The 27,309-nt window shown below is 39.1% G+C and overlaps 1 protein-coding gene across 1 annotated transcript in view; it reads left to right on the top strand.

Annotated features, from left to right (window-relative positions):
- Positions 1 to 175: 175 nt before the first annotated feature.
- The window catches only part of myg1 (myg1 exonuclease), a 39,945-nt gene continuing 12,811 nt past the window's right edge, over positions 176 to 27,309 (top strand). Inside the window, exons 1-5 of the mRNA XM_034688017.1 lie at positions 176 to 517; positions 2,551 to 2,663; positions 9,361 to 9,520; positions 11,606 to 11,755; positions 25,598 to 25,720. Coding sequence (XP_034543908.1) covers positions 245 to 517; positions 2,551 to 2,663; positions 9,361 to 9,520; positions 11,606 to 11,755; positions 25,598 to 25,720 — 819 coding nt within the window. The 5' untranslated portion in view covers positions 176 to 244. The remainder of the gene's footprint in view (positions 518 to 2,550; positions 2,664 to 9,360; positions 9,521 to 11,605; positions 11,756 to 25,597; positions 25,721 to 27,309) is intronic.

The following is a 27,309-nucleotide window of genomic DNA, read 5'->3' as shown; positions in this document are numbered from 1 at the left end:
AAATCTGAAACCACATTCATAGATAACACTTCTTGCGTCATTTAAATACAATTTTATACAACAAAAAATGTGAGTTATTTTTTGTGAGCTAAATACAAACAAGCAAATACATTTATGGATATTAAAACTATTAAATTAACTTACCCAGTCCCCGGGTTTCTCCGGTTCACTAAAACTGACGCTCCATTTCCGGTCCGGCTGTCAAATCTCTCCGCCTCTAGTCCGTCTCGTGTGCATTGTTTGAATGTGGCGGGTTACACTTAATATAACTAGAAGTACCTTACAAATAAACTTGAGCAAACTAGCAAGTGTTTTATTGCCTTTTAATCAACAGGCTTGTATTTATTGTTTGCCTCCTGTTGACGTAACTCGTACAGAAGTACGCTACATGTCAAGTCAAGCTAAGAGACCCTGCACTGGAAAGATGACTGCTAAAAAGATCGGAACCCACAACGGAACCTTCCACTGCGATGAGGTTCTGGCGTGTTTCTTCCTCCGCCAGCTACCTGAGTACAAGGTAGGTAAAGGAGGATGCGATATCAAGATATAATCAAAAGGTTATGGGTTCTTGTACTGTTGTCTGCACCACTGCTGTTCAAGTGCAGCCTGTGTCGCTTTTCAATTAAAACCAAACTCACTAACCTGCACTATAAGTGTTTTGCGTGAACTGACTGATGCTTTTTGAATGATTTTTGTATGAGAGGTCCTTATTAAAAATCAGTGTGATGGGTCATATGTCATATCACAATGCTCCAAATGGGGGTGCTGCTGCATAGAAGGATGGATCTCCCTGAAAGATTGCATTTAATTTGAACCTTTATAATAATAACTATTGATACATTTTATTCTATAGGACATCATCACTCACTAAATGTATTAATATTAAGATCAAATATAGAAACAGCATACATAAATATATTCCCACATTCCCTTAAATCAGGGGTGTCAAACTCATGTCAGTTCAGGGGCCACATACAGCCCAAATTGATCTCAAGTGGGCAGGACATGTAAAATCATAACTTAATAACCTCTAAATAACAACAACTCCAAATTTTCCCCTTTGTTTTTAGCGCAGAAAAGTACAAGTATATTCCGAAAATGTTCACATTTAATGAACTGTCTTTCTACAAAAACAGCTGTTGTATTTTCCACCATAATGAGTTTCAAAGTGGGGCGGAATATGATATTCTTTAAAGACTGAAACCTGCTGCGAACACACAAAACGCAGGTTTCCTAATAACCTGACACAGAGTGTAATGTTTGCTGCAAAAGAACAGAGATTATAATAATGAAGAAGGTAAAGTTGATTATTTTGGACCCCTCAGCTCCAGCAGGAACAGTTTGCTTGCTGTACAGTGTTGTATGAGGGTTGTAGTGCTAGTGTTAGTAGTGAAGGAGCGCACCTATGACGTACGCACATGTATGGCAAGCACATGCACGATATGAGGCTCCTTTTCGAAAATAGTGGATCCACTGCTTCTACATATACAAAAACTTTAGTGTTGATTGGATCTTGAAATGCTCTAAAAAGTCTATGATATTCAACAAGATTCCGCAAACTGCAATATATTCTTTTTCCCCCTCATGGAAAAAACAGTCCTGGAGCGTCGCCCAGGTGCACTTTTTGCTCACCGTTTGATTGTATGCACCCCCTAGAGGACAAATTTGAATAGCAGTTACAAATTTTTCACTTTGCGAAGTCATCCTGCGGGCCGGATTGGAACCTCTGGCGGGCCGGTTTTGGCCTGCAAGCCGTATGTTTGACACCCCTGCCCTTAATGGATATAGTAACTTTTAAAAAATGGCAGGTGGTACATATCACTTGATGAGGGAGTTAAAAATAATAACAGACGTTTAGATATAAGATTAGATATATTTAGATATACCCTTTGGATATGAATTTTACTTTTTTAGAGTAGCATCTCTAATGGCACAACCCCTGTACAAAATGTAAACAATGCAGTGACCCCACCACCAAACTAAAAACAGTGACATTTAGGTCAGAAATTGTTAGGGTTATCTAAATACCTGTCGAATAACTCCTTATCATCACAGTTAGGGTAAAATCCTAATGCATTGTTACTCAGGTTTTTGCAATAAAGCCCACACAGACTCATATTTATTGAAAGAATATCCAAACCTTTAACTCTAGATGAGTGTAAGCAACTAGAATATACAGTCATTTTTATAATACTGTTAATAGGTAGGTGTTCATGTTCATGTTCCTAAAATTGAGAAGCAGACATGAAGTTCATTATTTATTCTAAAATATGTTATGTAGTCATATTACATTATTCATACAATTTATGTGCTCAAGAGTGTGCCTGTTAGAGCTCAAATCCTGCTTCCAGTCAGCTCAATCACTGCCACACTTCTGTAATAATTAAAGGCCCTGGTAGAAGTCATTGAACCACATTTGGCACTTGGATTGAAAGCTTTTGACAACCTAAATTAGGCCTATACCCAGATGTTTTTTTTCTCTCCTGAAACCTCTTGAATGCTTAATGATGGATGATTGCAGATCTACAAAATGTTCTCTTTATTGCACAGGATGCTGAGATCATTCGAACCAGAGACCCAGCACTGCTGTCAGAGTGTGACGTTGTCGTGGATGTGGGAGGAGAGTTTGACCCAAAGAGGCATCGCTATGACCATCATCAGAGGTACAACTGTGGCAGAAAGCTGCTGCAAAGCAATCACCTAGACACTGGGATAGTACAACAGGCCTCTTTACTGTGACATGCCACAGCTGTATAGCACAGGCGCGACTAACATTATTAACAATAGCTTATTCCATTTCGATTTGGTAGTAAGCCATGTAATCGAGCCAGCTACCATAATTAATCTACTTAATTACACTTGGACATTTCCTGCTGTCACATTGTGCGGCTTCTGCCAGGAAAAGATACATTGTATAATTGGCAGATATTAGTGCAGTTCAGATAAATCTGAATCACCTGGAGCTAAAGCAGCCTTTATATCACATTTTCAGATCACTGGAAAAAAATTGGCAATCACTTTGATTGCTGATTCATCATAGAAATCACTTTCTGGCAGCGACGGGACCAAATTTTCTATATGCCAACATATCATCACTCTGACCTGGTGCAACATATTGATATTTTAATTTAAAAACAATACATCTGACAGAAACTCCCTTCATGTTGACAGCACAGAAGCACCACTTCATAGCTCCTCATAGTGATGCTAATGACGACAGTCCATCACCATTTTGGTATTCTTTATTTAACCAGACATGGTGATGTATAATTTTATGATGCGCTTGCATTTTATTAGTAGTGCAAAATTGCTATTGTGATACTATCATTATTGTGGGCCATGTGTCACGTCATATCATGAGTTACCCTACAATTACGCCCCTACTTCCCACCCCTCTTAAGCAAATATAAACCCTAAATACAGCTCAGCAAGCGTGGATTGGCTGATTTTCTTATGTTTTTTGTGTCTCTATATGGTTGTAGAACAAGTGCCAAAGAAACACCTAGATATTTTAAATGGTAGACCTTTTGTGATGGAATACTCAACATTCAATTTAACAACTATTTCATTTTATAATCACTTATTGTTCAAATATGTTTTTTAAGCAAGAACACCAAAAATGAACTGACAAAATTTAGGTATTTTCTGATTTTCTCCAATTCTTTCAGTATAATCTGAAAAAAAATTTGGCTTTGGACTGCATTCTAAACAAAAAAATATATTTTTGATGATTCCTAGAATATACGTCAGACAAAACTATCAATCAAGAGAAAAACATCAACTATTAATCAATAAATGATGTTAGAAAAAATTAATTTACCTCAAGATCAGCAAAGTATCCATCCATCCGTCCATGCATCCACCCATCCATCAATGCTTCCATCCAAACATCTGTCATCCATCATCCATCCATCCATTCATCCACCCATCAAACAATGCTTCCATCCAAACATTATCATCCATCCATCCATACACCTTATCCATCCGTCCATGCATCCACCCATCCATCAATGCTTTCATCCAAGCATCTATCCATCCATCATCCATCCATCCATACACCTAATCATCCATTGAACCATCCATCCATCCATCCATCCATCCATCCATCCATCCATCCATCCATCCATCCATCCATCAAAGCCTCCCATCCATCAACTTGTCCACCCATCCATCTAACTCATCAATCAATCAATCAATCAATCAATCTATCAATCTATCAATCTATCTATCTATCTATCTATCTATCTATCTATCTATCTATCTATCTATCTATCTATCTATCTATCTATCTATCTATCTATCTATCTATCTATCTATCCATCCATCTGATCTATCCATCCCTCCATTCATCCATCCATCCATCCATCCATCCATCCATCCATCCATCTATCTATCCATCTATCCGTCAATCAGGCTGAGGAAAGACAGGAGTAGAGAGTGGGTGAAGACATGCATCAAACCAGCGACCGCTGCACATTCAGCATGTTTTAACTGCCAGGTCAACCAGCCTCTCAAGACAGCATATTTAGAAAACAAAGATTAATCAATGATATTTTTGATAAACGTATTAAACTAGACTTGTATAGACTAAGATTACAGAAATTAAACAAGTCTCTGTCTATTCAGGTATAATTTTCTGTTTTGCGGCCCGAGCTGGTTACAAGCAAATAAGTGTTAGTCCTTTGTGGCTCTGAGTCTAAGTCCATAGGTTAAGACCTGTGGCTTTTTTGTGTTAGTGTATCGTGTGAAGATAATATTTACATTATCCGGAGTGATTATCTATGAATCAGGAAGGAAAAGGTTCCATGTTTCCTCAACCTACACTTCCTGTCAAAGTTCCTTCCACATGATTGTGTTCCCTTCAACTCTCATCACGTTGAGTAATCATCCTATAGCAGATGTCTTTTCTGCTTAGTGTCCTGATGATAATCAGTGATAGCTTTTATGACCACGGTGATAAAGATATGCCAGGGCTCTCTTCCTGGCAGGTGGTTAGTGATAATTAGCGCTCCTTCAATTGAGAGCCCCATGCTGCTAGTTCACGAGGCACGGAGGCTGCTACGACGCTGTCATGGGGTCGCAGGAGAGTGTGGCTGTCACTCACGCACTGATTGGGGGGGGGGCACGATGGATGTAATGGATGGGTGTAGAGGTGCAGGAGGAAGTAAGAGAAGAGCAGACGGGAACAATTAGTCTTCATTTCAATAACACATCTTCAAACTGTGACAGTGTACAGATGAAGCTGACAGCAACACAAAAACATCACAGTGAGAAATGTACATTACAAGCATGGAATTAAACCCTTAAAGGAGTATTTCAACATTCTCATCGAATATTCTGAAAGAAAGAGAATAAAGTTGTATCCTGAAATCGTAACTATCTCCTCACAGTCAGGATCAAGGCACTTACAGAGGATTATGCATCTTTTCTTAACTGTTATAATGAAGTTTGAAAAAGTTTCTTAAACAGGGACGAAAAGAAGTTTGGAGTGGCTGAGGAGATAAGAGAACAGCTTTCCTAACACCGACTGAAGCTGATTAAAGCACAATATATTAGATCTGGCAGGGATTAATTTTGGGAACTTGCCCTAGAAATACCCTCATTGCTTTGAATCATGAGCCAAATAACATAATGATAATATACTTTTAGTTATTGTAAAAATGTATTTTGAGATTCATTAAGTTGGTTCTATGTTACTTGCAAGCAAAGATGGATTCATGGACACAGCTTCCTCACAGCTTAAAGTTTCATCAAAGTTTTTTGCTGATGATAAAAAACATACTTAAGATGACACAATCATATGAGTCTTTGTAGATCAAACTCAATATCAAAAAGGACAAAAATAATACAGTAATTCTACTCATATAAATGATCATTATTTTCCTACAAAGCTTGAACCAGAGTTTCTGGAATCTCCTCAGTCCGCACAGTCTGAGAGGTCCTTCCTCCCTCCATTAAACGGCAAACATGATAAGGACCCAGAGTGGAATTTGTCAATCCAACTCTAATGTTATTACCAAAGCAATGTTGTTGTCAGACTGAACAGTTTATCTCTGAACTAAAGAGAAAAAGATCTTTGAAGAAGGGTCAGTAATTAAAAGGTCACGGTCCAGTCGGTGAAGGGTCAGAGAAGCATTGTCAATGGCTTCAATAGTTTGACAGAATTTTAAAGACAACAACCAGGATCGATATGGAGGAGAGGAGAAATGAGTTAAGTTGTTAAGTTGTAATGAGTTTTTGCCTCATTAAAAATGTTGGTGATTCCTGGTAGTTATATTCCTCTTCATAAATGGATTGCATTCCTTGAATTACTGAGTTTCTTACTGTGCTTTAAGTAAAGGTTAAAGTAAAAATACATGAAGCATCATTCTGCTCAGGCAGTCAGTCCTACAGGATTGAGTCAATCTTTCTAATGAAATGGAGAAATTAGCTGAAATGAGTGGTGCAGCTGGTGCAGTATGTTTATGAAAATGCTAAGTTGTGATAAGTTACTTTGCCAAAATATGAAACATTTGCGTGTACAACACCAATTCTATTAGATATAGGACATTGTTTAATATGTTGATAAAAACAGAATTTGTTGGATTTGGAGTGATTATATATGAATCTGGAAGGAAAAGGTTCCATGTTTTCTCATGCTACACTTCCTGTCAAAGTTCCTTCCACATGATTGCGTTCCCTTCAACATTTGCGTGTACAACACCAATTCTATTAGATATGGGACATTGTTTAATATGTTGATAAAAACAGAATCTGATGGTTTGCAAATCATTTAAACCCTGATAACAAGTCAGGCGGTCCATCTCTTTTTGGAGCAGAGGATACAGCGTCCATGATTGCCAAAAGGAATGTAAAGTTTTGTCTTATCAGACCGCAGGACAGTTTTCCACTCTAATGAGCTCAGGCCCGGAGAAGTTGCCAACATTTCTGGAATAGTTCCTCCTTTGCATGGTACAGTTTCAAGCTGCTTTTGTTGATGCAGCGACAAACTGTGTTTTTGGAAGTGAATTTATGCCCATGCAGTGATTTCCCCTACAGAGTCATGTCTGTTTTTAATGCAATAACACCTGAGGACCCACAGATTGTGTCTATCCATGTTGTTGGCATTGTCCATCTTGTACAGAGACTTCTCCAGATTCTCTAACATTTTAATGAGATTATCTACTGTTGATGATGAAATCCTCTAATTCTTAGCAATTTTATGCCCAGAAACAAAACTCTGGGATTGTTGAACTAGTTCCTCACTCAGGTGGGTAAACATCTTTCCATTTCTGGGAAGCCTCTGCCTCTGTGGAATGCCCTTTTTATACCCAGTCATGTTACTAACCTTTTGCAAATGAACCTCATTAAGATGGGAGGTGTTCCTCCAGGTGAATTATTTTTTATTTTTGTGATTTTACAACATTTTCAGTTTTTTGTTGTCCCTGTTTTCAAACATGTTGCTAGCATCAGATTTAAAATGAGTGTATATATTTTAACAAAACAATAATATCTTTCAGTTCTCACATTTGATTTGTATGTGCACAAGTTTCAATTTAAAGGATTTGCAAACCATCAAATTTTGTTTTCATCAACATTTATCACAGCATACCAACTCTTAAGGAAATGGGGTTGTAGTATTCTACTTCCGTTTGATGAGTTTTCTTCAGAGAGTGTATCTTTTCCCCCTCTCGCTCACTCACTCACTCACTCACTCACTCCAGCCTCAGAATAATCAGCATAGAAATGCCTCAGCTTGGCCAATTAGCCCCTTAATGGCTATGATTACCCCCTGCTTCCCTTGCATGTCACTCATTCATTTGACGGTCGGTTTTCCGCTGTGCCGCAGCCCAAGCATCCTAATTAAGCCTGAATTAAATGACCAGCGGTGGCTGGGTGCTGGAACCCACCCATCTCAGCACGTGGCTAAAGAGAGACCTCCGGTGGCTTTTATTTATGTGCCAGCATGCTCACAAACACACCGAGCAGGATTTCTCCAGTTCATGCAATTTATCTCTCTGTGGCTGAGAAGGTTCATGGATTCACGTCTGTTTTATTGGTATCTAATATATCTACAGTGATGTACAGCATACATGTGAATGCTGCTGACACATTATTGAAAAGCGCAGTTATTGGAAATATGCATGGTATCTGTTTATGAGGAGCACAATGATCTTTTATCTCCTGAGCCTTGACCCCAGTATTGAGTGTTGGACATCATCCGCCTATAGAGTGTGTTGTGCTTCTCAGTTATTCGCATGAGATGATTCCCATATCTTCTATATGTAATCATGACTCTCCAAGCAGAACAGGAACACAGCTGTGACACACGCCATCAAACAAATTTATTACCTCGGCTCATAATTACAACTCATTTTTTTTCGTCAAGTGAACTATGAGAAACTCAACTTCACTTCTTAATTTGTTTAGGATGAAAATAAGTTATGTAACCATCCCTCTGCATGGGCCGTCTCATAGATTATATGATCAGTGATTCAATGAAACGAAGTGGACACATTAATTCAAATTGTCATCCTTCAGATATGCCTTTGTCTCTTTTCCAAAAACACCTCCAAGCGCCACGTTCACAGCTCCCTCTTGAATTAAATAGCAGTCTGGAGGTTCTTGATTTTTAAATATACTTTTTTTCCAATTTAAATGTCTTAAAGGTTCAGTAATACAATTGTTAAGTCACTTCTCAGTTATCTTTTTAGTTTTTTTAAAATAAACTAAATCAAAATGATGTTTTGGTTGACTTTGTGGTATCAGTTAATATCATATCATTATCAAAATAATCCTTTATTTATTTTTTAAAATTTAGCTTTTAAAAAAAAAAAAAAATTTGTACTCATTATTGTGATTTTATTTTTTTCTCTTTCTCTAGTTATTACTTTTCTATTTTAAATTAGTATAATGAAAAATTTTTTTTCATTAACTTATTTATTCACCTTTCTATTTTTTAATTCTTTTTCAAGAAAAACAACACTTACCTAAATTGTTTAAGTTGATCTTCTGTGTAAAATGCAGAAAAATAAACAGATCTTTGAAAAAAAAGTGTAATCATTTATTCCTCATAGTGAAAAAGGGTTTTGATTATTAACATTATTTATTAACCTGTTTTTTTTTATTCATTTTTGTTTTACAAAATAAGAAAAAAAGATAAAAAATCATCATTAGCCAAAACCGAAATATTCCAAATTGCTGTCTTTATCTAACAAACTGTCCAGAACACAAAATAATTCAGTTTACAGCTAATTAAAGCAATTAGTAACAACTTGAATTTTGATTCCAAACAAGATTGCATGAAGTTAAAGCCATCTGACTCACAACATTGTACATACAAGAAATCAAAAGTTAACGGAACTCGTTTCCTTTTTTCAGGACCTTTTCAGACAACTTCCACAGCCTGTGTCCAGAGAAGCCGTGGGTGACCAAGCTCAGCTCAGCGGGCCTGGTTTACCTCCACTTCGGTCGTCAGCTGCTGGCCCAGCTGACGCAGCTGAAGGAGGACAACAAGCAGCTGGAGGTGCTCTATGACAAGGTGAGAGGAGGGGGGAGGAGAATGACAGATTTATTACAGGCAGGAAATTAGCTTCCATTGTGTTTTATTCACAACACAAGCACTTCAGTGGAAACAGATGTTGTCCTCTCACCTCACACGTGTCAAAAACACACCTAGGACTGAACCTTCACAGCACATTTATTGTAAATTCAGACAACAAACAACAGATAAGACATAAGGATGTTAAAAAGAAAGCTTGCATTTTGGTTACTTCAGTTAAATGATACACATTGGACATTGGACATCGGTCCTCATTCACCGGTATCTACCTGATTTTTTTTCTCTACTTTTCAATCTAAAGAAGCTCCCCGAGAGAAGTCAACTGGTGTGTGCTGCAGAGCATTTGAGCTCTCTGCACCAACAGGGAGAGGAGTGAGAGCGAGTGAGAGAAAGAGATAAAGCTGGGATAAAAGTCACGTAAAAACAAAGCGGCAACCTCCGTTCTCAAAGTATGACGCCCATGCGGAAGTGTTATAAACTGCAATTCATCGAGAATCCGCTTGAAGCTGGCTGCAGAAACACCGGAAACCACATAGACACCAATTCAAAAAAGACGATCTTTGCAGCATTAATAAACATGTTTACAGTCTGGTTAAAAAAACGGCTTGGCCCTACGTAGCTAATCTCTCTATCGGCACACACTGTACTGGTGGGGGGAATTTTTTTCTAACGTGACGATTCAGAAGATATTAAGATTACGAGTTTTTACTACGTCCAATATTTATGCAGTCTATTATAAAAACTAATTATACACGTTTTTAGAGAGGTGATGTGATTGGCCAGTTTCTTGCAAGCTAACCCTAATTGGTCGTTTGATTCAGACCGGACCAGTTTCTTGAATAACTATATACAAAGCTGGGTTGTGCTGACAGACACAGAACAGACACACATTTATGTAAAGGAATATTTCAGTTTGATATTGTTAGTAAACATTCAATGATGCAAATGTGTTGGTTTAACAGATTTCTATTGAAATATTGTCGCCTACTGTAGCTTTAATAATATACAGGTGCAGAATTAAGGCAAACACGAGTCACTTATACTTCTGGGGCCTTCGGCTGTTCATAGACTTTGTTGTAGTCTAAGAACAAATCTTGCTTTACTGAATGTTAGAATTTCTTGAAAACTACAGGAGTGTTTTAAGAAGTGGTTTCAGTCTAAGAAAGGCTGGTGCATGAGTTCCACTAATCTCCTTGCACTTTGTCTATGTTTGTTGTTTTTAAGACAGAATCCATGCAGTCCCTCTCCACAGAAAACCTTGGACATTTTTTTACTTCAGTCTTGTTTTTTTTTTTAGTCTTCGTCAGACAGTTTGCAGTGAAGTGTGATAAGAAAAAAAACAAAAATGACATGGATGTGGAAAAGTTCCCTTTGCTGGAGGATGCTGCAGTTATATTTAAAGTGATTCAGACAGTGAGCATGACATCAGCACACAGCATTTTGAGGTCTAGGCACCTAAACCCCACTTAATCTGAGGCCACTTCAAATATTAACCTTATTAACTTATATTATCACTGGACTTTCAATGTGTCGGTTTGTTTAAAGCCCAAACTAATCCCTTTACTCATAGCTAGGGATTTATTAATTTAGGATGTCTCTCGTCTTCTTTAAGTTCAGCCAAACCGACCCTCTATTTTTACCCCAAAACTTAGTCCCACTTGTAAGCCACTTGTAAAATGTCAACTCTTTGATGGTTGACCTTCTGCTGCACTGAAGACTTTCCAGCACAAAAAAATGGCTCAACTTCTCTTCCCCTCTTCCGCTTCTTTTAAGAGATTTTTCTCCAGTGTGTAAGCAGCAGTTTGTCTTGTCTATTTGGTTTAATGAACTAGACGTTCACTTAAGTCTTCTGTAACTGCCCACATACTGTGACCTAATGGACTTCAATCAGAGTAATATAATCAAAGAAAATCCCTCTCTCCTAACTGAACTTCCTTGACTTGATAAATAGAGGTTTTACTGTCAGTTCTTCTTTTCAAAGCAAGCATTAACATTAAACGGCCATATCTCGTGTTATTACAGTATTAACCTCCACTGTCACATGTTTCTGTCTCTTCCTTACAGCTGTATGAGAACTTTGTGGAAGAGATTGATGCTGTAGACAACGGCATCTCGCAGTACGAGGGGGAGGCCCGCTACTCTGTTTCCACCACGCTGAGCGCACGTGTTGGCCACCTGAACCCGCGCTGGAACAGCAAGAGTCAGGACACCGAGGTGAGGGCTTTGTGAGTGTGCACGACTAGCTGCACTTATCATGTCGGCTGGTCTGCTGCAGCACAATTGTCATATGTCAGGTTAATAGAGGTGTTCATGCTTTGAACTTGAATTTTCATATTACATTGATATGATGGTATAATGTTCCCGCTTTGCATGGTAGTCAACCTTTGCTCACAGTAAACAGTTTCTGGATGTGATTTTGAGTTCATGCAGTGATTTCCACGACAGTCATGCGAGTTTCTAATGCAGTGCCACCTGAGAAGATCACAACAATCCAGTATTGGTTTTTAGCCTTGTCCCTTTTGTACAGAGATTTCTTTCAATGGTTTTATGCACTATAGATGATGAAATCCCCAAATTCTTTGCAGTGTTATGCTGAGGAACAGTTTAAGTAGTGGTATTTGAAGCATTATAGGTCATAAAGCCGGCCTCCTCCACATAAACAAATGGAAAATGGGTCAAGCTAAAAAAATTAAATATGTGTCAAGTAGGGATGTACATTTTAAGTATTTTCCGTGATCGATTTTTGGAAATGTTAACAATCAATTATCGATTAATTGATTAAAAAAAACATTATTATTCTTACCTTAAAAACAATGCCAAATATGTTGTTTCCCCCCTAATTGTATTTTCTACAGCAACAAAATGCATATAACTGACAGGATTGAATACGGGTACACGTTTGACACGCAGAATATCAACGATCAGGCTCATAAAAATATTCTACGTGGACATAGTCTTATAAAGTGAAGGCTGAGACTACTAACAGAAAAGTACTTCAGACTCACAGTGTCCAGTTTTCTGTCTACTCGTTCTTATTGAGAAAAATAAACATGTGTATTCGATCAGGTGTCAGCCGGGGACAAAACCGGGTCATAATCAGTCCAGCTGCAGAAAAGCTCAGACGGCTCTGATGTTGTTGGTCTGCAAACATAGCGCACTAACATTTCCCACCAGTCTATTGCCTTCGTATCCAAAGGTGGGAAATGTCCTGTTTAAAGTTGTAAACCTTCGTGTCCTTGTCGTTTTTGGCAGCAGTTTTGTATTGATCCTCTTTTAAAAAAGCGCACGTGGAGACCTGACGCGCAGCCGCAGCCCCCAGCTGAGCGTCTCCGCTTTGTGCAACATCTTTAACAGCTGATTCACATCTAAACATGCTTTAAACTTAAAACACCTCCCTGATGAGTGTAATATGAGACCACATGATGTTTGTTCCACATGACGGAAAATTGATTACAAAAATGCGTGTTTCGAGTAATTTCTTAACAATCAATTAATCGATAATCGATTAATTGTGGTCATCCCTAGTGTCAAGTTAAGTTTTAAACGTCATTTCTCATCATGCTGATTCATGTTCAAGTGTTAATTTGTCTTCAAATTTTAGTTATTTGATGTTTTAAAGATTATTGATTGTCATCTGTTGACAAACGTGGCTCCTGCAGCGTTGTTACTTGATTAGCAAAGTAGAGAAGGATCAGAAATAGAAGACGTAAATGGTAAACACTAACACAACAGTCACTGAACTCGCAATAGCCCTTAGTGTCTGCTCAAACCAACACAAGAATGTTTCCTGCTGTTGACTGTACCCACCTGAGTGATCTTTGGTTATTGGAGGGGGTGTGATGTCAGTCCCACTGCTACACCTGCCAGATTGCCTCTGCGAATGCCTTGGCTACAAATTATATCTCCAACACAACATGTCAGAACCCATCAAGGCATTTTCTTAGCTTCACATTGTGGACAAAACAAGATGTTTAAAGACGCCATCTTGGGTTCATAAAAACACTGATTGACATTTTTCAGTGTTAACTGATTGCTATAGACCAAAAACTAATCAATTAATCAAGAAAATTGCTTCACAGATTTATAAGCATTGGAAGTGATCTGTAATTTTAGCTGTCTCGGGATCATATTCAGGTTGAGTGAAGAAGTGGCACCTAGTGAATGTCATCACTCACTCGTAATTAAAATGGCGACGTCAATTTTATCAGCACCCCAAGGTGTAACTTACACCTCATGTGATTAGAAGGAGGTGTGAGAACATGTGAGGTATGAGATTTTTACTGGTACAAAAAATACATCAGGATATCCTGGATTATAACACGGCAAAGAACCCTTCTGACGCACATTCACAAAGTGAAAACTACTGAGCAGCAGCAGGTTTTACAACCGTAAAAGCTCCTCAGTCTAAATTATAGGTTGCATGTTAGTCACAGAGCTCTGAGGATACAGATAATATGAATGTAATCATTGCTTGGATTACTGCTGTATAATTTATAGACACTCTGGGTATTACTGCATGCACGTTATTATGTGTGGGGAAGGCAAAGAACGAAATAACACACAATCTTCAACCTTGAGTTTCAAATGCTGATGCTTATAGATCTTTTTCTAGATATAATACATGTTTGAGTATCTTTTTTTACATGTTTGTTTATTGATTTTTTTTACAATAACAAACAAGGGAAGGCAAGGCATGTTTGTGAATAAAGCACTGTTCAAACAAAGAGAATTTCAAAGTGCTTTACAGAGTTAGAAACAAAACAGTAACATTAACAGCATTAAAAGAAGTATGATATCAAGCAATCTTAAGTATTAAATTATAAGATAAGATATACTTTATTATTTGTCCCCCGTTGAGGGAAATTTCTATTGTTACAGCAGCTTACAACACGGGACAGGGGAATACAACAATGTACTAACATAGTTAAAAAATATAATAACAGTAATAATAGCAATGACAAGGGTAAAATAAAATAAAATAAAATGAAATGAAATGAAATAAAATAAAATAAAATAAAATAAAGTAAAATAAAATATGGCAACTATTACAGATATATACACACTATGTACACTTCTATCTGATAAATAGATAGGTAAGTTATTGCACGATAAAAAATGGCACCAGGTTATTTAAAAACAAACATACACAGTATGAAGAAAAATAATATATATACATTATATAGAATATTTAAAAATATAACATCATGAAAGAAAGAAGACTGTGGGCAAAATAAATCAATAGGCAGCAGGTTTATTTATATGGCACAATTTGGCAACAAGGCAACTCAAAGTGCTGCCCACAAGACATTAAAAGAATCGGTACAAAGGTCAACAAAAACACACTGACAGAATGCATTTAAAAATCATTAAATGAAGACATTTAAAAGTCATTAAGACAAGCCAATTAAAACCAAAGCAAAAATACGGTTAAAAATATAATAGGACTGATTTAAAGTAGAAGCATAAAAGCTACAGTGCAGTGATGTGCAATTAAAATAAGCACTTCAATTATGTGTAAAACTGTCTAATAAAAGGCTGCTGTAAACAGGTGTTTACTAAATAGATATATAAAAATAAGACCAAGTATTTGAATGTATTGGGTTATTGCTAATGTATAATTTACTCTATGCGTGCCTACCATTGATAAAGAGCTCTGAATTACCCTGACTACAGTCTTACCACTCCTAAGGACTCACCAGCTAGTCTTGCCTTAATCAAAATGGACTCTGTAAAACAATCCACCCCAGAATATAGTCCCTCACAACATACAACACACAATGATGATCTTCTGTGTGTCTCTTAGTGTCCGGCACAGCCCTATGATGCCCTGGAAACCCCACACGGGGGCTGTGGTGCTATGATCCACTCACAGTCTTTACACACTATGTGTTGGGTCTGCCAATAATATTGAACAATCACTAGAAGTAATCAGTGCTGCATGCACACAAGAGCTTGTGCTCTGAAGTCACTGAATACAGAATGTTTCTGTCCCTCCGGACACAGATCCACAGACTGCTCTTGTCTAATCAAAATGAGCTCTGAGTATAATATCACCCCAGAACGTCTTTCCTTGGATTTAGGCTCACAGGTTGCTCCGCCTGTGTGGAGTCACAGCTCACAGCTTGGCTCAGACTTCCAGATACCCCCCTCAGGCGCCCCATACACAGCCCAACACTCACCAATATCAACACATAACTGAAATGCTTAAAATTAATTAAAATGATTTATTAAAATTTGTTAAAATAGTACAATACGGTTGGTTAAATGATACAAATTAATTGAAACTGAAAAAGTGTGTAGTTTAAATAATAAAACTGAGCTTAAAAATGAGTTTGCATCCATTAGGCGACAGAGTAAGCAGAGTTAAAGAGGAATGATTTTAGATTCAACTCAAAGTCGTCACAGTTGGGGTCAGTCTGACATTATCTGAGACATTATTCCAGGTCTGTGCTGCATAATAAGAAAACCCTGCCTCTCAATGTTGTGTTCCGACTCTTGGGATGGTCAGGAGTCCAGCCTCAGATTAACTGAGAGTCCTAGAGGGTTCATATGTCATTAGCATGTCAGAGATGTATTTTTGCACTGCAGCAGAGACCAGCAGATACATTTTAAAGTCAACCCTGTGATTGACAGGTAGACAGTGTAAGGATTTTAAAACTAGAGTAATGTGGTCATACTTGTGAGTTTTTTTCAGGACTCTTGAGAGACAGAGAGATAATTCAGGTATGACTAGAAAGACGATGAAAATCAAGGTTCTCTCATAATAACAGATATAGACAACACGACTAAATGAATACTGACTAATTATATAAGGAAGCTTTTTGTGTTAAAGCTACAAAATGCATGCAATCCCAATAACCACCTTTCTAAGGCTGCAACTAACAGCTACTTTCAGTGTTGATTGTTGACAGAGTAAGCTACAGCGGCTCAGCGTTGTGAACCAAAAAGATATCAAGCACTGGTTAAAAGAAAAGAAATCGACCGAAGACTCTGATTCTGCTCCCCATTCATCCCGACAACTAATATAAGCTGCGGGTGCACAGCTTTTATTAAACACGCCCACATAATGACAATCAATCAATCAACCAGTCAAAACAAAACATAACATTAGATTTTCTGTCATAAACACGAAATAAAAAAATAACATTTAATAATTGAGAGCACTCACTCAACACCCCCACTTGATCTCATATTCTTACATCAAATCAAACATACACTTTTTTTTTCTTTAGTTATTTCCAAACATAAATTTGGCAAATTTATCCAACATAAATTTTGTTGCAGGTTTGGTCATCAAATCAGCAACCATTTGATCAGTGGGACAATACTCCAAGAATATTTTCCCATCGTTTACAGTGGACCGCATAAAGTGGTACTTGATGCCCACACGTTTACATCTCTGTCTACTGACAGGGTTTTTGGCTAAAGCAACTGTGCCTTGGTTGTCCTCATACACCTTTGGTAGTGCATAAATATGTTTACTATGCCCTCTGAAAGTTGTGTGAGGTACAGACATTTTTGGATGGTAGCAACAAGTGCAATATACTCTAATTCACAAGTGGACACTGCTACGGTAGGCTGCTTTTTCGTTTACCACGACACTAAGGTGCCACTCTTGGATAGGCTTATGCAGTAACGAGATGTACTTCGTCTGTCATTGACATCAGCAGCCCAATCTGCAACACTGTATGCTTGTATACCTGGGTTGTCATCACTTTTTCTGTAACACAACTCTTTGTTACTTGAGCCTTTGAGATACCTCAGTACATGCTTGACTGTACCCCATTGTTGTACAGTAGGTTTAGCAAAGTACTGTGACAATTTGTTCACAACAAAGCTCAAATCTGTTGAGTTTCGGACCTAATAAAAAAAAAAAATAGGCAACAGGTTTACTTATATAGCACATTTTGGCAACTCAAAGTGCTTCCGACAAGACATTAAAAGAATCGTTAGAAAGGTCAACAAAAACACACTGACAGAATGCATTTAAAAATCATTAAAAGAAGACATTTAAAAGTCATAAAGACAAGCCAATTAAAACCAAAGCAAACATACGGTAAAAATATAATAAGATAGATTTAAAGTAGAAGCATAAAAGCTACAGTGCAGTGATGTGCAATTAAAATAAGCACTTCAATTATGTGTAAAACTGTCTAATAAAAGGCTGCTGTAAACAGGTGTTTACTAAATTGATATATAAAGATAAGACCAAATATTTGAATGTATTGGGTTATTACTAATATATAATTTACTCTATGCGTGCCTACCATTGATAAAGAGCTCTGAATACCCTGACTACAGTCTTACCACTCTACAGACTAGCCTGCTAGTCTTGCCTTAATCAAAATGGACTCTGTAAAACAATCCACCCCAGAATATAGTCCCTCACAACATACAACACACAATGATGATCTTCTGTGTGTCTCTTAGTGTCCGGCACAGCCCTATGATGCCCTGGAAACCCCACACAGGGGGGCTGTGGTGCTATGATCCACTCACAGTCTTTACACACTATGTGTTGGGTCTGCCAATAATATTGAACAATCACTAGAAGTAATCAGCGCTGCGTGCACACAAGAGCTTGTGCTCTGAAGTCACTGAATACAGAATGTTTCTGTCCCTCCAGACACAGATCCACAGACTGCTCTTGTCTAATCAAAATGAGCTCTGAGTATAATATCACCCCAGAACGTCTTTCCTTGGATTTAGACTCACAGGTTGCTCCGCCTGTGTGGAGTCACAGCTCACAGCTTGGCTCAGACTTCCAGATACCCCCCTCAGGCGCCCCATACACAGCCCAACACTCACCAATATCAACACATAACTGAAATGCTTAAAATTAATTAAAATGATTTATTAAAATTTGTTAAAATAGTACAATACGGTTGGTTAAATGATACAAATTAATTGAAACTGAAAAAGTGTGTAGTTTAAATAATAAAACTGAGCTTAAAAATGAGTTTGCATCCATTAGGCGACAGAGTAAGCAGAGTTAAAGAGGAATGATTTTAGATTCAACTCAAAGTCGTCATAGTTGGGGTCAGTTTGACATTATCTGAGACATTATTCCAGGTCTGTGCTGCATAATAAGAAAACCCTGCCTCTCAATGTTGTGTTCCGACTCTTGGGATGGTCAGGAGTCCAGCCTCAGATTAACTGAGAGTCCTAGAGGGTTCATATGTCATTAGCATGTCAGAGATGTATTTTTGCACTGCAGCAGAGACCAGCAGATACATTTTAAAGTCAACCCTGTGATTGACAGGTAGACAGTGTAAGGATTTTAAAACTAGAGTAATGTGGTCATACTTGTGAGTTTTTTTCAGGACTCTTGAGAGACAGAGAGATAATTCAGGTATGACTAGAAAGACGATGAAAATCAAGGTTCTCTCATAATAACAGATATAGACAACACGACTAAATGAATACTGACTAATTATATAAGGAAGCTTTTTGTGTTAAAGCTACAAAATGCATGCAATCCCAATAACCACCTTTCTAAGGCTGCAACTAACAGCTACTTTCAGTGTTGATAAGTGCATGTATTGGTCAAGTTTCTTAAAGTTATTTTTTAAAAAACGCACGCCATACAGACATCCTCAGGTTGATTTCAAATTACATTTACCCTTCAAACAACACCCAAACATATTGACCAGACAAAGAAGAGCAACAAGTGCTCACACCAGAGAGGCTGCTAGTATATACAGGGTTTGAAAAAGTACGTAGTCGTTGATGATTCTAGGATTAAATTATTTTTGCGGCTCTATTTAAACTCAGTATAGTCCCAGACAGATAATGATAACAATGATGATCACCAAGAGAGGTCTTTAAAACCCAAATAACATCCGCACACACTAATCGGAAAACAACAAACAAACAATGGCGGAATGATGACTCAGTTAACCTTTTACTTGATGACTCAGAGAGCATGGATAAGCCCTGACCTTAAGGCCTTCAAGTTGCTTCTATTTTTTACCTCTTGGTATTTAACAAAGGATTTTTCCACAGTAGGAAACCAGGATAAATAAAGTGCTTTTGGCAACATCATGTATAAATAATAACACACAACCCTCTGAACCCCTTTGGTCGTTGGTTGATCAGTGGGAGACACAATCTAAAACAGGATTGTGTTTGGTTACCTGTTTCATTCGATAATTCATTCTGACCTCATCATCTGATGACACCATTTGATTATGGGATTATGTTTTGGAGCATTTGATTTAGCCTCTTCTGCTTTCTACCATAGACTATATATTAGAAGTTAGTGTGGCCTTTTGATTTCAGTCGTAAAACCAGTGTTGAGGCCGTCTCAAAACCCTGTCAGCTATCATTTAAACATGATTTGGACTCTGGGAAAGATTGCTGGTATACGTCCATGGTTTACCCAGTCTATGCTTGAGAAGCGACATATGTTCAGATTAAAATCAAGTGAAATTCTGATATGTTTCCAAATGAACATCATAACTTCTTGGTTCATTACATCCCCTAGGGGAGTGGTCATTCACCTGTGCGGTGAGTCTCAGCTTCGCTGTAAATATTAAGTTACATGCAAGCTTGACTCTGGCTTACTTCATTGTTACAAGCCTGAAATAGAAACCCATTGTCTGAGATTCACTTGCAGTAACAGGTCTTAAGTTTTCAGAATTAACAACATCATACATTCATATACTGAATGCAAAGTGAGTAGACTGGTGCACCAGTGAGAAGTAGTTTTTAAGAATCATTGAAAAACAGCAGTGGCCCAGCAGTGACCTGGTGTGACTTCCTTGCCTCTCATTAGAGTAGGAGGGGAAATTCTGCAGGGATATGGCTCCTGGTCTCTGCAGACTCTCATGAGACACCTGCAGCCTGGCTCTGCATATATGTTTACAATCTCAACTTTTATTCCATGGTTGGGTTTGTCTCACTTGAGCAATTCAGTTATTAGTTTTCTCACACTGCACTTCACATGGTTTTTCACTATTTTCCTGGCACTCTCCTCAGGTTTCCTCACTGTGTCATTCTGTAAAAAATCCTCTCAGAGATCAAAGAGACTTTTATTGAAAACTGTTTAGCAGAGAACTTGGTGGTAGACTGAACCGGAGATCTCTCAGCACTGACTGTTAATGATGATTGAAAAACCAGAGTGAACTTTCATTTCCTCCGTCCATGTGTTAAAATACAGAGGCACTGTACCTGCCTTGATCAGATCCTAAGGCTCAGACTTCTACCTAAAACTTTCTGTGTGTGTGTGTGTGTGTGTGTGTGTGTGTGTGTGTGTGTGTGTGTGTGTGTCTGTGTCTGTGTCTGTGTCTGTGTGTGTGTGTGTGTGTGTTGACATCCATTTTTCTTTCTTATCATGCACTTGAGTTTCTGCTCACAAAACTCTGATAGTGAGGTCAGACAGGGTTTCGTGCAGGATGTGACAGAGAGCTGATGAAGCAGAGCAGCTAGGCTTATCGTGGAGATGGTCTGACAGAACTGTATCACCCTTTTCTTTGTCCTTATCCGTGACACACACTCACTTAATGCTCTGACACTGACAGGGTTCCCACGCGTCCTGGAAAACCTGGAAAACCTGGAAAACAGTTGACCAGTTTTCCAGTACTGGAAAACACCTGGAAAATGGGAGAAAAAGTCAAATGTCCTGGAAAATCACATGTAGTCCTGGAAAATTATTCCAACATGGCTGCGTTTGACCTGACCCTATTAACAAAACACATCCCCATTCATTGAAAGTTGAGTCCAAGCTGTGCTGGAAAAGACACTGCACAACTTTTTTCACATCTTTTCTCACCATTGTTATGATACCATTTGGTGACTCAAAGGGATATGTGAGTCTTGTTACTGTTAATTTTTTGAAAGGGTTTAAGATCAATTACTTAAAAAGTATAAATGCAGTCATGTTGAGTCCACAAGGAATGAAATGACCCTCCGTTTTAAAGTACACAAGTGGTATTTACTTGATTCAAATGTTATCTGTTTATCACTATGGTACAGGTCTGAAGTATTTACATTGATACGTTTTACAATACAAATAGTTCCAAGGGCATCTAAGAGTGCAAATGGTAGGAAGCATGTGCTTTAGTGATGGGAAGGTCGGCTCTTTTCAGAGAGCCGGCTCTTTTGACTCGGCCCCCAAAGAAGAGCCGGCTCTTTCGACTCCCAAACGGCTCTTAATTTAGGATCTTTTGTAGCCATATATTTTACCTTAATTTTGCAAAAACTAATGGTTTGTGTTAAAAACCCTTTTACGTACAGTGATTTTATGAGAAGCCTTATAATTGCCCAATTGTGTGCATTTATTCTGTTAAAAACATTCTCACCCTGATCCTAGGGTTATGATTAGGGTTAGGGTTGTGATAAGGGTTAGGGTTGGGGTTAGGGTTGTGATTGGAGTTAGGGTTAGGGTTGTGATTAGGGTTGTGTTTAGGTTTATGATTAGGGTTAGGGTTGTGATTAGGGTTAGGGTTTTGATTAGGGTTAGGGTTTTGATTAGGGTGAGGATTAGGTTTAGAGTTAGGGTTAGAGATAGGGTTAGGATTGTGATTAGGGTTAGGGTTGTGATTAGGGTTAGGGTTAGGGTTAGGATTAGGATTAGGATTAGGGTTAGGATTAGGGTTAGGGTTAGGGTTAGGATTAGGGTTAGGATTGTGATTAGGATTAGGGTTAGGATTGTGATTAGGGTTAGGGTTAGGGTTAGGATTAGGGTTAGGGTTAGGATTAGGGTTAGGGTTAGGATTAGGGTTAGGGTTAGGGTTAGGGTTAGGATTGTGATTAGGGTTAGGGTTAGGATTAGGGTTAGGGTTAGGGTTAGGATTAGGGTTAGGGTTAGGATTGTGATGAGGGTTAGGGTTAGGATTAGGGTTAGGGTTAGGGTTAGGATTAGGGTTAGGATTGTGATTAGGGTTAGGGTTAGGGTTAGGATTGTGATTAGGGTTAGGGTTAGGACTAGGGTTAGGGTTAGGATTAGGGTTAGGATTAGAGTTAGGGTTAGGATTAGGGTTAGGGTTAGGATTAGGGTTAGGGTTAGGATTGTGATTAGGGTTAGGGTTAGGATTGTGATTAGGGTTAGGGTTAGGATTAGGGTTAGGGTTAGGATTAGGGTTAGGGTTAGGGTTAGGGTTAGGATTGGGGTTAGGGTTAGGATTAGGGTTAGGGTTAGGATTAGGGTTAGGGTTAGGGTTAGGATTAGGGTAAGGATTGTGATTAGGGTTAGGGTTAGGATTGTGATTGGGGTTAGGGTTAGGGTTAGGATTAGGGTTAGGGTTAGGATTAGGGTTAGGGTTAGGGTTAGGATTAGGGTTAGGATTAGGGTTAGGGTTAGGATTGTGATTAGGGTTAGGGTTAGGGTTAGGACTGTGATTAGGGTTAGGGTTAGGATTAGGATTAGGGTTAGGGTTAGGGTTAGGATTAGGGTTAGAGTTAGGGTTAGGGTTTTGGTTAGGGTTAGGATTAGGGTTAGGGTTTTGATTAGGGTTAAGATTAGGGTTAGGGTTTTGATTAGGGTTAGGGTTAGGATTAGGGTTAGGATTAGGGTTAGAGCTAGGGTTAGGGTTAGGATTAGGGTTAGGGTTAGGGATAGGATTAGGGTTAGGATTAGGGTTAGGATTAGGGTTAGAGTTAGGGTTAGGGTTAGGATTAGGGTTAGGATTAGGGTTAGGGTTAGGGTTAGGGTTAGGGTTAGGATTAGGGTTAGGGTTAGGGTTAGGGTTAGGATTAGGGTAAGGATTGTGATTAGGGTTAGGTTTAGAGTTAGGATAACGGTTAGGATTAGGATTAGGGTTAGGATTAGGGTTAGGGTTAGGATTAGGATTAGGGTTTGGGTTAGGGTTAGGGTCAGGATTAGGGTTAGGATTAGAGTTAGAGTTAGGGTTAGGGTTATGATTAGGGTTAGGGTTAGGATTAGGGTAAGGGTTAGGATAAGGGTTAGGTTTAGAACCAGAACTAAACTTAAGCATACAGAACCAGAACCAAACTCATGCAAACAGAACCAGAATCAAACTCAACCAGAACCGAACCAGAACCGAACCAGAACCGAACCAGAACCGAACAAGAACCGAACCAGAAACGAACCAGAACCAAACCAGAATCGAACCAGAACCCTACCAGAACTGAGCCGGAACAGAACCGAATCGAACCAGAACCGGATCAGAACCGAACCAGACCCGAACCGGAACCGAACCGGAACCGAACCGTACCAGAACCGAACCAGAACCGAACCGGATCAGAACCAAACCAGACCCGAACCAGAACCAGAACTGAACCAGAACCGAACCGGAACCGAACCGTACCAGAACCGAAACAGAACCAAAACAGAACCGAACCAGAACCAAACCAGACCCGAACCAGAACCATACCAGAACTGAACCAGAACCGAACTGGAACCGAACCGAAACAGAACCGTACCAGAACCGTACCAGAACCGAACCAGACTTGAACCAGTACCGAACCAGAACCAAACCAGACCCGAACCAGAACCATACCAGAACTGACCCAGAACCGAACCGGAACTGAACCAGAACCGAACCAGAACCGAACCAGAACCGTACCGAACCAGAATCGAACCAGAACCGAACTAGAACCAAACTCAAGCAAACAGAACCAGAACCAACTCAGGTAAACAGAACCAGAACCAAACTCAAGCAAACATTATTAACGTCCTCAGGTTGGCATTGAGAAAAATCCGATGCCTCAGCTTGGATGGGCTGATCCGATTTCTCCTCTCAGTGAGTATTTGCCCGGTCTTCAAGAAGACTCTCTCTGAAGGAACAGATGAAGCCACGATACACAGCCTCCCCTCCATCACCTGTATCCTATATCCTCACATGTGATTGGCCGCATGGCCGCCATGTTGACCAATCAAAACAAAGTTCTGCTGTGAGCAGAGCTGGGGCTGAGCACTGAGAGAGCTAAGCAGCGAAAGGAAAAAACTGGGAGCCGGCTCTCTCTCGATGCGAGCCGGCTCTTCTGATTCACTACAAAGCTCTCAGGGCTGCAGCTTTTGATCATGACACATCACTAATGTACTTAATCTGTGTTACATTTATGAGGGGGCCTTGGACAATTTTCTCACCTGTAAGGGGTCCCTGGCTCCAAAAAGTTTGAGAACCCCTGCTCTAGCAAGTAGGAGTGCAAACTCCCGATAGTGAAAACAAACGGAACAAAAAGAGCGACACAGCTGCACAGAAACTCCACGTTGTAGACATTGCTGATCATAATAGACATCGCCATGCAGGAAGACAGTTTACATTTTTTTAAGTCTCTGAGAGATCTTCAAATACAGAGTGCGTCTTTACACTGTTGCGATTTTTTTCAGAGTTTACGGTAACTCAAATAAAAAAGCGCGACATTTCGTTTTATATCGACCACTTAGCAGGATGAATATCATGATTAAGCAGGTATATTTTGAGTCTGAGTTGAGTTGAGAAACATTTGTGGCCATTTTTTGTCATTCAGATCTATTTAGGTCATTAATGCACTGATCCTCTGATCATTATTATTATTTATTTATTTCAATAAGGCAGCTTCCTGATTCCTTTGCAGGCTCTTTTGTTTTTTTCTTAGCTCATTTTATATTTTTTGAGAAAAGAGAAAGCTGAGATGTTGCCCATCATTGTTACTTGGTTGCACTAATAAAGTGAAGTACTGTACATCTGTGGTTGCATTATTCTATTATCAATTTGCCATAATTTTTAAGTATGTAAGAAATGATTTCATTGATAGCCATAGACTACATGTCTTTTAATGAAGACTTCCACTGAGAGGAACATATTAGACTATTTAGGAACTAAATTAGGAACTAAATTTAGACTGTCATACCAGCTTGATCATCAATGAAAATGTCCTGGAAATGTCCTGGAAAATGATCTCTGGAAAAGAGTGGGAACCCTGCACTGAATTCAAACTCAAGCAGGTTGAATGAAGTAAAAGGAACTTGTGGAAGGAGTTATTTTTTCAACATCATTTTTGTATGCTGTAGTAGTGTATATTTCAGCCTTTATTTTCAGAATTGATGTGACTCTCACGTTGTCACATTGTACTTGACAGCAGCATGTTTTTGTTACTTGTTTTTACCAGGAAGGTTTCAGAAAGGCCATGAAGATGGTCGGGGAGGAGTTCCAGGACCGTCTGGAGTTCTACCAGTCCTCCTGGTTACCGGCTCGTGAGGTGGTGGAGGAAGCTATTAAAGAGAGGCATCAGGTAAAAGCAAGTGGCAACCTCCGGTCTAAAAATATGAGTTCAATGCGGAAGTGCTAAAAACTGCAGTTCATCGAGGATCCGCTTGAGGCTGGCTCCGGAAGTAACGGAAGTCACATACACATGAATGAGAAAAACACGTTTTTCACAGCAGAAATAAACATTTTTACAGCCTGGTACAAAAGATGAGTGTAGTCTGGATAGCTCATTTCTAGATCGGCACACATTGTGAGGGGGTGAATTTTTTTCTAACACTGCAATTTTGAAGATATTGAGATTACGAGTCTTCCAATGAGAGGCACAGCTGACTGCGGGAACACTGTAGCTGTCAGCTAGGAGGCTCAAACTCTGCCTCTTTACGTCACAATCGCTCGACAGCAGCAATATGGCTGCCGATGACGATTGGCCTCAAAACAGCGCTTCAGAAACACATGGTTGACGTCACGGATCCTACGTCCATATTTGATACTTTCTATGGGTAAAAGGCCATTTAATTAATTTTTTCATGACCTTGTTTTTCTACTAATTGCCCAGCTGTATTGAATAAGTGATTCTGTCAAAACCAACAACGTTTACTTGTTTTGAATAGCAACCTGATCATACATGTCACACATATCAAATCAATCCACAGAAAGGAGTTACGGCACATTTAGTGTACTGTTAATGATTTCACCTTTTCCTGTTGACAGTCTGACATAAACTTTCAGTCGACAACAACATGTACATGTAGGATATTTTTAATGTTACTCTCAATTTCAATTCTGAGAGCACAAATGGATGACTGCTCACCAGTAGAGAAAAGAAGACCAGAAGTGAGAAAACAGTGCAGAAATTAACAAGGGATGTTGCAACACATATGGAGCTGAGTCATAGAGATGTCGACTATTAGAAGAAATACGACACAAAGCAACCACAAACCACGACTGGTGCTTAGAATGTACTGGTCTTACTTTTATGGAAATAAGCACATTATCCTTTCAATCGCACATCAATAACATCACCCGGACTGCCTACTTCCACCTTTGAAACATAAATCGTCTCCGCCCCTCCCTCACCCCCCACACTGCCGCCATCCTTGTCCACAGCCTTGTCACTTCCAGTCTGGACTACTGCAACTCTCTCCTCCTCAGCCTCCCTCACAAATCCCTCCATAAACTCCAACTGGTCCAGAATTCAGCTGCCCGTATCATTACCCGAACCCCCTCCATCCACCACATTACTCCTGTCCTCCAACAGCTCCACTGGCTCCCTGTTCAGTTCTGTATTCAATTCAAAGTCCTCCTGTTAACATTAAAGACCATCCACAACCTCACCCCCCCCATATCTGTCCGACCTCCTCCATGTTACCACTCCCTCCTGCTCCCTCAGATCCTCTTCCTCCATACACCTGTCTGTCTCCTCCGCCCGTCTCACCACTATGGGGAGCCGAGCATTCAGCCACTCTGTTCCCCGTCTCTGGAACTCATTGCCACCTCAACTCAGAAACATCGATTCTTTCCCCCATTTCAAATCACAACTCAAAACACATCTGTTTAAAATCTCCTACTCCGTCTGACACCAATTGCACTGTCACTTTTTATTGTAAAATAAAT

The sequence above is a fragment of the Notolabrus celidotus genome, chromosome 1 (assembly GCF_009762535.1).
Source record: "Notolabrus celidotus isolate fNotCel1 chromosome 1, fNotCel1.pri, whole genome shotgun sequence".
Taxonomy (NCBI): domain Eukaryota; kingdom Metazoa; phylum Chordata; class Actinopteri; order Labriformes; family Labridae; genus Notolabrus; species Notolabrus celidotus.
This window is presented reverse-complemented; position numbering and strand designations above follow the sequence as displayed.